The 11816-nt window shown below is 55.6% G+C and overlaps 4 protein-coding genes across 4 annotated transcripts; 1 reads left to right on the forward strand and 3 right to left on the reverse strand.

Annotated features, from left to right (window-relative positions):
- Positions 1 to 255: 255 nt before the first annotated feature.
- Positions 256 to 1793, reverse strand: GLRG_01469 (RNA recognition domain-containing protein; the record flags this gene model as incomplete). Its single annotated transcript, XM_008092154.1, has 8 exons — positions 256 to 785; positions 838 to 985; positions 1044 to 1214; positions 1268 to 1299; positions 1356 to 1387; positions 1442 to 1530; positions 1587 to 1685; positions 1746 to 1793. 8 exons carry the CDS (start codon positions 1791 to 1793, stop codon positions 256 to 258), a joined length of 1149 nt encoding a protein of 382 aa, XP_008090345.1.
- Positions 1794 to 2747: 954 nt separating this feature from the next.
- GLRG_01470 (uncharacterized protein) lies at positions 2748 to 3903 on the forward strand (the record flags this gene model as incomplete). The annotated part of the gene is made up of 2 exons (XM_008092155.1): positions 2748 to 3830; positions 3883 to 3903. The coding sequence occupies 2 exons, from the start codon at positions 2748 to 2750 to the stop codon at positions 3901 to 3903; spliced, it is 1104 nt and encodes a 367-aa protein (XP_008090346.1).
- Positions 3904 to 4893: 990 nt separating this feature from the next.
- Positions 4894 to 5648, reverse strand: GLRG_01471 (ubiquitin-conjugating enzyme; the record flags this gene model as incomplete). The annotated part of the gene is made up of 2 exons (XM_008092156.1): positions 4894 to 5219; positions 5399 to 5648. The coding sequence occupies 2 exons, from the start codon at positions 5646 to 5648 to the stop codon at positions 4894 to 4896; spliced, it is 576 nt and encodes a 191-aa protein (XP_008090347.1).
- A 1174-nt stretch (positions 5649 to 6822) lies between these two features.
- Positions 6823 to 9456, reverse strand: GLRG_01472 (cell wall proline rich protein; the record flags this gene model as incomplete). The annotated part of the gene is made up of 1 exon (XM_008092157.1): positions 6823 to 9456. One exon carries the CDS (start codon positions 9454 to 9456, stop codon positions 6823 to 6825), a length of 2634 nt encoding a protein of 877 aa, XP_008090348.1.
- Positions 9457 to 11816: the final 2360 nt, after the last annotated feature.

Consider the following 11816-nt stretch of genomic DNA (forward strand, 5'->3'; position numbering starts at 1 on the left):
TACAGCAAATTGCCATCCGGGTTTCAATCCTGCTCTTGAAGGGGAATAGAGTGGCAATTGTTGGCCTCTACAGCAGCTAAGCTAAGGGGTCCACGATGCTATTGGTGTGGTGTAGATGAACCACGTTGTATGGCACTCTGAGCGAATGGCTATCCGCATGTCCGTGACCTGGCATTTGTTCCAGTACATATCTTGTTCTCGCGACTAGTCCGAGACACTGCGCACAGCATAAAACTAGGTAAACCGATCCAGCTTTTACTCGATCATGTCGATATCATCGTGCGTAGCGGGTACAGCGGCGGCAGCGGCGCCGCCGCCGTTCGCCTGAGGCGCAGTCTCACCCGAGTTTTCTCCACCAAAGTAGTCTGCCATTTCGGCATCCAGTTCTTCTTGGGTTTTTCGAGTGCGCCCGTCCTTGCCAGAGCGGCCCCCTCTTCCGCCGTCTTGATCTCTCCCCCCGTCTCTACCTCCGTCTCTACCTCCGTCTCTGCCTCCCCCTTCCCTGCGAGCGCCAGGTCTACGACCGCCGCCGTTACCGCCACGTCGTCGGGGCATGGGGCTGCGCGAGCGGTTTCTGGAGCGTCCCCCGGGTATGTATCTGTCAATTCCCCTGCTGGCAGCTTCATCGACGTCGTATTGGCGCCCAGGCGACAATGATCTGGATCGGCCGCCGGGAGCAGAGATACGTTCGGCCAGGGGACGGCCCGGCATCACTGCTGAGTCGAAAGGGTTTCGAGATCGGGGCCCAGGTCCACCAGGCATGATCGACAACCTGATAGGTTGGCCTGAGACGTGTTAGACTTCGAGCATTGGCACACAGAGACTCAAACCACGTACCGTTGGCGTTGGCGCCGTCAAATTCCTTAACCGCCTCCAGAGCATCCTCGCGGGACTCCATCGTAACAAAGGCAACACCCTCCGAGCGTCCAGCTCGATCATACTTGAGATCCAGCTTGGCGACAGGTCCGATCCTGTTGAAGAGCTCCTGTATGTATCTTAGCAACCCCCGGATCCATTATCCGCATATGTCCAATAGCTCGTACCTCCAAATCCTCCGGAGTAAGTTCGTAATGGATGTTCTCGACACGAATCTTTGCGCTGCTAGAATCTCTGCGATACGAGGTCAGCATAGCTCTGTAACTGCTGTTCACAGTGAGGCTACCTCTGTTCCGGTTCGTCGCGTCTTCGTCGCGGGGCTGGGCCGCGACGGGTATCTATTTACTTTAGCTGCTGGTCACACGGGGTCTTGATACCAGCCAAATCGTACCATGTTCTTCAAACCGATCGTGAACCCATTCGCTAAGTAAGGGTTAGCTGATGACGTGTTTCGGCCTCTTCCTTCTACTGAGGCTTACCTGTCGAGGTTTCTAGGTTCGTCGCGGAAAGACTGTATCGCAAGATGGCGACACCTGTTAGCTAGGCCCTTGCAATTGATACAAACCGCTCCCGGTCTTCAACGGGCCGTTCAGCGCGGACAGCTGCGATAGAATCGATGCCGACCGGGATGAGGGTGAGGGAGGATCTTTCAACCTAGACGATTAAGTCTGGAGATCAAGCATAGGGACAGTTGGGGGCTTGCGCCGTACCTTTCTGACGCCATCGCGGGGGTATTCCTGACGTTCGCGTTCACGTCTACGAGGAGCACCTCCGCCGCCTCCGCGGCGGTTGCGAGAGCCGTCATGCCTCTGTGATGCGTCGAGTAAGCTCCGTGGTCGCATACGGTCCAAGGCTGCGGGTGTTCGTACCTTTTCACCGAGGATCTCGTCAAGGCTGCGGTCCAATTTGTCCGCCATGATGGGTGTCTGGTTAAAAAGATGGTATTGAGAGAATTGGCGCAGCTGCAATTGTCGAGTCGATCAGTCGAAAACTTTCTTCGCCTTAGGTCTCGATGGGCGTAAGTTTCGTGGCAGGATGTGATGGGACAACAATGCTAGTTCGCGACTCGGACACTCGTATCGCTGAGCGCGGATCGACCAAAAGACACTGGGGTGTGGCGCTGCGTGGAGAGCATACGTACATCGTACCTAGGGTGGCTGAAAGCTTGCTATCCCAGCGGGACCTTTTCGAAATCGCTCGCTGTAATTGGCTAGCAGGAGCGCCCATGAGAGGCGCTCTCCAGACTAGAGGTACAGTGGCTGAGTGGATCATACTGCAAGTCTCAGGGGTCCGGTACCTTAATGTCTCCTCGCGGCATTCCACCGTAGCGACTTCTGAGCCATTCAAGGTCTCAGCACTATTCAGCGCGCCCGTCCCGCTGGTCGCAAAATTACAGGTGGTGTCTCGTCTGTCTTTCAGCGCCCTACGTCTGTCTGTTGATGCGAGGCAGGATGGATCCGGGCCGGAGTTAGTCCTCGAGGGGGTGAGGCGCTAGGCCCCTTTTGTCATACCAACTGTAACTTTAGTGTAGAGCTGTCCTCCCTAATGCGCATCCCTTGAATCGATCAGCCCGTCAACGTGGGAATCTCGTAACTGGCCAAATTTCTCACTCCTTCAGCCAGAGACACACGAGAAGGAGTGCCCAGTGTCATCTTCTTCGACCACTGCGCGGCCGCAATTTCCTGCAAGCCAAACAACGCGCAACCCTCTTGAGCCTGTTCTGAACCTCAAGACGAACCACTTATCCGAAAGCTACAACATACCCAGAAGCGCGAAGCCAAGCCAAGCCGAAGGCCGTCGACGACAACCTCTCAATCCACGACCACCTTTATGGTTTTCGCATCCTTCTTCATCACGTAAGACTGCCACCCATGGCTCGCCCCATGGGGTCAGTTCGTTTGAAAAAGGCGAACCCGGTGACCCTCCTTCTTGGCGCAGTGCTGTGCATCTTCATCATCGTCTTCCTCGTCGGGCCCTCCAAGTCGACCACGGCAGAGTCGTCTGGTACCGCCTCTCACCACCTATCACCGCCAACCGCGCCCTATCGAAAGAAGGCAAAGGGCGACACAAGACCACCGCCGGTTGTTCACTACAACCTCAACAATGTTACCATCACAACCGATCCCATTGGCAACCGCGAGTCCGTTCTGATCTTGACGCCAATGGCTCGTTTCTACCAGGAGTATTGGGACAACCTGCTGCGCCTCAACTACCCCCACGACCTCATCTCGCTCGGCTTCATTCTGCCCAAAACTAAGGAAGGAAACGCCGCGACGGCGGCGCTGCAGGATCAGATCACCAAGACACAGCGCTCGGACAAGAACAGCTTCAAGAGCATCGTCATACTACGGCAAGACTTCGAGCCGGCCATTGCATCCCAGGATGAGGGCGAGCGGCACAAGATGGAGAACCAGAAGGCCAGGCGGGCAAGCATGTCCAAGGCCCGCAATTCGTTGCTGTTCACGACCCTAGGACCCCAGACATCCTGGGTGCTGTGGCTAGATGCCGACATTGTCGAAACGCCGCCCTCCCTCATTCAGGATCTGGCAGCGCATGACAAAGCCGTCATTGTCCCCAACTGCTTCCAGCGGTTCATCAACCCCGAGACCAAGAAGATGGAGGAGCGGCCCTACGACTTCAACAGCTGGCAGGACAGCGAGATAGCACAGAAGATGGCCGAGACAATGGGCCCCGACGACATTCTACTCGAGGGTTACAAGGACATGCCAACGTACCGTGCATTGATGGCGTATCTAGGCACCGATGAAAACGACAAGAAGGTGGAAATTCCCTTGGACGGCGTCGGCGGCACTGCATTACTCGTCAAAGCGGACGTCCACCGTGACGGCGCCATGTTCCCGCCCTTCTCCTTTTACCACCTGATTGAGACGGAAGGGTTTGCGAAAATGGCGAAGCGACTGGGCTGGCAGCCGTTCGGGCTCCCGAACTACAGAGTAAGCAGACCTTGGTCACCGTCGATTGGTTCATTATCTCACATTTGCGCAGGTCTATCACTACAATGAATAGTGGTGAGGTGCCACGACGGTCAGAACACACACGTCTACCGCTGTCTTTACGGTAGCCAAAACTCCTCCAAGAGCACCGACAGCAGCATCACGAATTTACGCGCGGGTCTCATAAGAAACACATGCCTTTTGAAACCATTGCACAGATACCCCTTTTTCGTATATTGCCAAAAAAACCCATGATTTCATTCAAAATATTGGCGACAGAGAAAAAGGAAAAAGGGGGCAATGGTGGTGAGAGACAGGCGTTCTTTGTAGCATATTCACACAACCCCATCCACCCATCTACGTACAGCAACTTCCTACACACTTGGGGTTTTCCTCCCTTTTCCTTTTTTTTTCTTCCTTTTTTTTTCGATGGATCAGGAGTCTGGGGGTTAGGGGATAGCCGGAAGGGCTGGACTTGAGCGGCTAGGTAGCCTCATGACATGAAGGCGGTTGCGTCCGAGGGGTGTAAGAGTAAATACGAAAGCGCCAAGGGACCCAAAGAAGGGTGGCGGCGGAGATGGGTAAGAGGGGAGGAGCATTATGGGATTGCGCAACATATCAGCATTAGAAGGAGTCTCCTATCCTTCAAGTCGAGAGCTCCGGGCGTTCTAGACCAAAATCATATGTTATCCAACAAGAAGAAGAAAAAGAAGGCCCAGTCCATGTTTCTTTTCGTTTGTAAGAATTGCGCTCGCCGTATTATACGCATTCCCTTTGACCCGCGCGCCACCATTCCCGCCCAAACACAAGTGACGATAAATCTCCCGTAAATAAAATAAGAAAGAAAACAAACACCCCAGCACGCTTCCAGAAACCCAACCCATATTACTCTCGATTTCCTCATCTCCGGATAGTAATCGCCCGAAACCCCGTGTTCCGACCCAATCCTCCCCGCTTCCCCTGTGCCCGCCTCTTAGGATGACAATCTTACGCAGGATACTATCACCCCGCGACGCACAGGGAAGCGCACGAGTCGAGACGCCAAACGAACCGCCCTTGTGCACTACTGCCCCTCGTACCTCCCCTCGTCATCGCGGCACCAGAACTCGACGAGCGCGCGGGTGCCGAGCACGTCGCCGCCGCGCAGCAGCGCCGCGACGTCGACGTTGAGGGGCGAGTCCGTCTCGGGATACGCCAGCAGCGTGCGCACGGCGCGCACGCTCTCGAGGACGCTGTAGGCCGGCGTCCAGGCGTCCTTGAGCAGGTCGAGGCAGATCTCGCCCGTCTGCAGCGCAATGTTGGCGTGCACAACGGGCGTCACGAACCGTATCGTGGGCGGCCGCAGGGGATAGTCCTGCGGGATCTGGATGGCGAGGAGCCAGCGGCCTTCTGTTTTGAGGGGGAAAGAACAGCAACACGTTAGCCACCGTGACTCAGGGGGCGTTTCCACCTCGTGGCGTAGGTAGGGAGGGATGCGACGCATGCCCTCTGGCCGCGACCGGCCTCGCCAGAGGGGAAGCGAAGGAGGGAAAAGGGGGAAGAAGGATGGGCGGGGGGTGTTAAAGTACCATCATATCCATTCCCAATCCCCCGTCCGTTGATCACGGCTTCCCAGGTGAGAAGGTCCTCGTCGTCGACGGGACCCAGCCTCTCGATCCCCCGCTCGTCCTTCTGCTCCGTCCGCCACACATCCAGCTCCTTGATGAGCCTCTTGATCGCGCCCCGCCCGTCCGACGATTTGGACTTGGACTTGGACTTTTTGTTCGCACCCGCAGAGTTCGACTGGGAGTCGGGCAGGTTCTGGATCCGCCACGACATGTCGGCGAAGGCTGGTGGAGGAAGAGCTCTTGTCTGCTCGGTCGGGTGCGAGAGAGAGCAAGGTGACGGCGCCAGCTGCAAGAGTGGACAACAGCAGTGGTCCGAACGCGGGTAGTAGTGGTAGGTTGCTGGTCAATTGGACAGAGTGACCCAAAGCGGATACGATATCTCGCTGTCTTTTCGACTTGGGTTCGTCAAGAGTGAATGCTGAGAGACGAACTGCTGGAGCTCTGGAGACAGGTATGGACGGGGGGTTCACTTTGGCCAGTAACTGGGTCACGCTTCCCCAGTATGCAATTGAGAGGTACCTTGTAACGCGCGACAGCACGGGTGGGCCGCCGCGGCCTCAGCCGAGGTCTACAGGCGTGGACCGGCCTTCTACCTTTAGTTTTCGGGCCCTGATCAACTTCACCCGTCGTGCCGAACAACCTTACGTGTCAAAGTCTCATGAATCGTAGCCCAAGCTATCGACGTTCCTCACCTTGGAACTCTCAACATCTCTTTACTACCGTGTTCTCAGAAAATGTTCATTAATATTTGTCTACGTCGCGATTTGTGCCATCTTTCCATCATCTAGAGGACTGAAACAGCCAGCCGACCAAAGAACTAAGAGGGGCGCCACAATAGTGTACCCCGACTTGTCTGCCTCGCCATGTTTTTGCCGTACTAAATTCGCTGTTCATCCCCGATATGTCCGAGTTGGGAGACGAAATCAGTGAACCACATGTTTCCGCGCCTCGCAGTTGTCACGAAGACATACAGCCGCGTACCTGCTATGCTCATGCAACTTGCTGCTCATGCTATCATCACAAAAAAAACGCCTAATCCATGTCCCAAAGTATTTGGCCCGTAAGTGCTGCTCATTCCCACAGGCATGCAGGGCTTAGCAACGAGCAATAATTGCTCTTCCTCAATAAATAAGGGCGTGATGGACTTTTCAGTCGCCAATGAGGCCCACAACTGAGACGTTTAACACCCCCGTTCCATGGAGGAAGAACATAACCCCGCCGAACGCGTCCGACGAGAGAGAGTGCGCAAAAGGTTGTACAAGAATTCCATATACATGCGTCGTGAGGCCACCTTTGTGATATAAGGTCGGGGCCGAGTGGATGATGACCTATCACTCGGTCATTGCGAGGAGGGGATTGGGCGAAATGCATTTCCCGAAAGAAATTCACGCTGCAGTGTCATCCTTGGGCTTCCAAAATCGCATCATCCGGCTAAGTCGCTTCGATTTGCTCGTTTTGTTCTTCTTGTTCTCACCATCGCATGGGACTTCCATTGAGAGCTTGCTGCGTTCGCCGTGAGAGCTGCTGATAAGCCTGCTTAGACTGGCAAGACTGGATCTGCGGCGGCCAAAGGCTGCCGAGGATACTGAAACTGGCCTTTGCTGATCGGGCCGAATGGGATCCTGTCTCAATTGACTGCTGGCTGCAAACGAGCTGTCTCTGGTCATGGTTGAGTGACTCGACGTCAATGAAGGAATATCTACAGAGAGCCTGACCTCCGGGCCAGGCTCCCCAAGTAGCAGTGATTGGAAATTGTTCTCTTCATTGACCGAAGACGGGGCCGTAGAAATTCGCTGCGCATCGTAAGACATGGGCGAACGAGGCGACGGGAATGAGGAGGCGTGACTCATTGAGTAGGGACTGACAGGAACATGAGAGGGGGTCGGGAGGTGAAGAGGACTGACGTCAACCGGAGACAAATCCTTGCTCGCAAGAATTCTCCTCGGCGAGGGAGTCGCGGAGGCAGTCGATTCCGCCTTCTCTTGGAAGACAGAGCTTGTGCGGAATTCAGACATCTCCGGAATGAGGGGCTCCTCGACAATTACGTCGTCTTGCAAAGAAGCTAGAGATTCCCCGGATTTCATGCTAGCGGCCACCTTAGTCGCATCCTTGTCGGCGGCGGCAGGAGCTCCGCGGATGCTCGCATCGTCTAACGCGACAGGCGCAATATCCAGTATGGGTTTCTTAACGGGGTTGGTCGCAGGCGGCGTGGCCTCATCACCGGACGATTCCTCGCTATCTTGCGCAACCCTCCTGCCGCTGTTGGTGTGAAGCGACGCGGACTTGCCCGTGTGTTCGTCGTCTTCCTCATCCTCCTCGAAGACATCGGCCATGGTTGAGCTGCTGCCAAAGCGGTGGATCCCAAAGCGAGCAGCCTCAAAAGGTACCATTTCGGGAGCACTCTCGGCGCGCCTATGGTAGTGCATTCCTGGGCCACTAAAGCCTTTCATGCCTTGCGCGCTATGAAGCTGGCGTTTGGTAGAGGCGGCGGCTCGCTGAGCGGCATCCCATTCAGGATTGTTGCCTAGAGGTGTGTTGAAAGGACCTAGAGCAGCATCCAAATCGATCATGGGGAAAGAGGTGTCATCCTGAGCCGACAAAGGACGCGGTTTCCACTCTTGCAAGTTCTGCGGTTGGCTAGAAGTGTCCGTGACCACGAGTGTCGGCGTCACCGGCTCAATGTTGACTTCGGGCTCAGTCATTAGAGTTTCGTCCTTTGGTTCAGTGATCTCGAATTGTCGTGCTGAGTCGCCTGAGAGATCCAAGTCCTTACATTTCTTGTTGCGCGGCTTGCTTTTCCGCGCCAAGATGGACCCCGCCCAGTTTTTAACCTTCTTCTTCTTTTTCGACTTTTTGCCGTCAGGTCCTTGACCGTCTTGCTCCGAGATGCCTGCAGTCGTGATCGGATCTGAGACGTGCTCAGAATTAGAAGAAGATGCCGAACTGTGAGGCTTGGATCCGGAATCAGAAGAGCTGGAACTCAGAGGCCTTACGCGTAGCGGCGATGCAGCGGCGGCAAAGGGGTCAAGTCCAAAGAACGACCACCGCTTCGGGGTCTTGGTTGGGCTCGGCATCGGAGGGCCAACAGTGCCCGCTTCCGGCAAGTTCATGAGTGTGGGAATCGAGTTCCTTCGTCTTGGAGACGCGCCCACGGATTGAATGCTCTGGGATCGTTCGAGGACGGCCCCGGCAGTGCTGGGTCTCGATTCGTTGGTCTGCCGTGACGGAGTGAGCACGAGAGGAATGACGGGCTCGTTTTCCGCGTTGATGGTGGTGGGAATGGAAATGATAGAAGATATGCTGCCAGACACAGAGTGTCCACCAGGTCGTGCCGTCACGGTGCTAGAAGTATCACTAGACACCATTGATAGGGGGCGGGGAATGAACTCGAGAGTGTCAGAGAATCCAACACGGGCACGGGTCACAGGCCTCTCAGCGGGTAGAGCTCTGTCACTCGAAGTGCCTGAATCGGCAGTCACGGGCCTGGTGAGCTCTGGTGGTACCCTGAGAGCCGGCTCGGATTCGACACCCTTCAGCGTCTTCCCGTTCAACCCTCCGTTCTCATCTCCCAGGCGCCGGTCATAGTCGGCTGGACTGGTTGGCGCGCTATTACCTCGCATGTTTCCGGGTGCTGTGGGCTGCACGATGAGAGAAAGGTCGTGGCTTGACAGTGCCGCAGATCGTCTGTGGGCGTGGCCACGGCGGTTGACGGGTTTTGGGGGTGGGAGTTGGAAGTTGGGGGATGCGAAGCCACTCTCGGATCTTGTCGGGCTTGTACCCGTCACTGTGATAGAATCTCCAGAACGGATGCTTCCTCCGACAAATTCGCTTCCTCCTCTTCTGTGTCCGACCCCAGTTGGTCGTGAAGGCGAAGGCACGAGTCTGGGGGACACGGGCGGCGGGGACAACGGAGGGCTAAGAAGCGAGTTGGTATCCGGCGACAGCGAAGCACCCGGGTTGAATGTGAAGTTGGGGAGTAGAGGTGATCTTGAAGGTCGGTCGGCAGAATCGGCAGCCATGCTGAAGGTAGACCGGTCATGAATCTCGATCGCGGATAATGGTCGTCGCCCCGTTGCTCTAGAGATAGACGAAGGCGCAGAGGCGGACGATGGCCTTGCCGGGAAAACAAAAGGCGGATTCGGCAAAGGAGGCATTGTTCGAGGGGAGCCTGGTCCTGAGAAGGGTATTGGGGAGGAAGTAGAGTTATCCATCATTACTGGGAGAGAGATGGCTTGCATCGAAGGCTGGTCCAAAACCTTTGTACCGGCGGAACCCGTCATAGTCTCAGGTCCAGCAGTCGTTGCCATGTTTAACTGAGCCGCTCTGCGGCTACAGGATCGGTCAGCAACTAGAAGAAGGACATATAGAGGGCGCGATTGCGAGATGGCCGTCGGTGAGAAAGGGAAATCGTTTGGTTCTTGACGCGGACAGCGCGTGTCGGGCGATTTGCAGAGGCGATGACGGGGTTGGTGATTAATTCTGTTGCATCAACGTCTAAGCAGACAGTGGCCTTTTATAGTGCGAAGCGTTCACTACACGAGATTAAAGCTTGAGGCCGCTGGGCGGGTAGGCACGTTTTCGTTCGGAGGGGGGATGTCGAATGCGGCGCGTTGACGATGGGAATTGGACGAAATTGGCGTTCACGATTGCGTACGTGACAGAATCGGTCGACCAGGTAAGACAAATGCTATTTATCGAAGATGAAGGTTGAAAAGGTTGTTAAGGAGCGGACGGTACAAAACCAGAAGCAAACCTGCGAGATTTACAGCTGGAATTGAACCACGAAACAGAAGTCAGTGAACGACGACGGCCTCGAAAGGTTTGGGGGGGGGGAAAGAGTTGATAGGAATAAGAGGGGGTTGCGACGCGGAAGACTAAAGAGAGGATGAGATGGATGGGTGGACTTGGGGACAGACACACACACACACACACACACACACACACACACACACACGCACACGCACGCACACACAACACACACACCAACGAGAAGCGACGAGTCGGGTCCAGCGGTTGGGGTGTGGATGATGGGGGCAGGGGGTGCACAAACGTGGACAGGGAGGGGGTGGTGAAGGGAAAATCTCAGTTTGGTTTTGACTGACTGGTTCGGGGAGAAGAGGGAGCAGCGGCAGGGACACGCTGACCAGGGGTGAGATTGTGATTCCAGCAAGTCAGTCAGGACTTCTCCAGAGCCCGGACACAAGCAAGGCAGGGACAACCAGGGGGGGCTTGCTCAGGTTGATGGGGCAGCAGCCGTAGCGTACTCACACCCAACACGCCAAAGAACAAGCGAGCAAGTACTCGACAGCGCCATGAACCGCCAAAAGGGTACATGCGCTGCTGCGATACGAGAGGAAGCAATACGGCGGTTACAGTGTACATATCAGACAGTGGGGGGGGGGGCCAAAGGTGCGTACTCTACTGGCAACATACCAAGTAGGTAGATAGAGTTATCGACCTACGTAGTAGTAGTACATACCTAGGTAGGGCACGGATAGCCTTCTACAAACAGAGTACGGATATGCGTAAACCTATACTACGTGCACACGGCGCCGAGTGCAACATCCAGTTGCCATTGTTGTTGACCTACCTATCTAGGCAACTCATCGGGACTCGTAGTTTACAGGTATGTCTCGAAGTCTGATCGACGAGCAAGGCATCCCTGGACCGAATCGTGACCACCGCTGCGAGGAAGACGCTCAACAACAAACCCTTTGCCCGGCGCCCGAACCCATTCGGTTATTACCTAGGGAGGTATCTTTCCACTCGACTTGTCTATGGCATTCTCTGTCTCCGTACCTATCTTGGACGCACCTGTAGCTATCCTAGGTCGTAGCGACTGGACGGGCCCTGGCAGATACCTGCCTCGCCCTGCAGCTGTACCTGCACTCCCTCTTGTCAACCATCCACTCAAAGCCGCCCAGCTCCTGGGCAACCTGGGCAACTGGCTCATGGTACCAAGGGGGGGGACTATGCAGTAGCGTATCACGACACCACACCTTATGCTAGGGCAAGTATTCGCGTCGCTGGGGCGAGGGTGGTGAGGTGCTGGTTGCCACACTTTTTGCTAATCCCTTTGGTGCTAACGGGAGGAGCCACAGCAGTTCGTACTAAGAGCCGGTACTAAGAGCCGGCGGCCGTCGTTGGGTGGCCAGCCACGCAGCCCATCTCTCCTGAGTACCCTTAGCGGTCCGACATCTGGTCATAAGGCCTCTGGTTGGCGTGGTTAGTCTGGCTAACTGGACGAGGTTGCCCCCCTCCCCCAGTTGCGTTGCCTTCAAACGCCGTTTGACTATTCTCTTTCATTTGTCGCGAGTCCATGGCCCATTGTGCTAACCTCTTGTTCTCGACAAAGCGAATCTGCCTCTTATTGGAATGG

The sequence above is a fragment of the Colletotrichum graminicola genome (assembly GCF_000149035.1).
Source record: "Colletotrichum graminicola M1.001 genomic scaffold supercont1.4, whole genome shotgun sequence".
Lineage (NCBI taxonomy): Eukaryota > Fungi > Ascomycota > Sordariomycetes > Glomerellales > Glomerellaceae > Colletotrichum > Colletotrichum graminicola.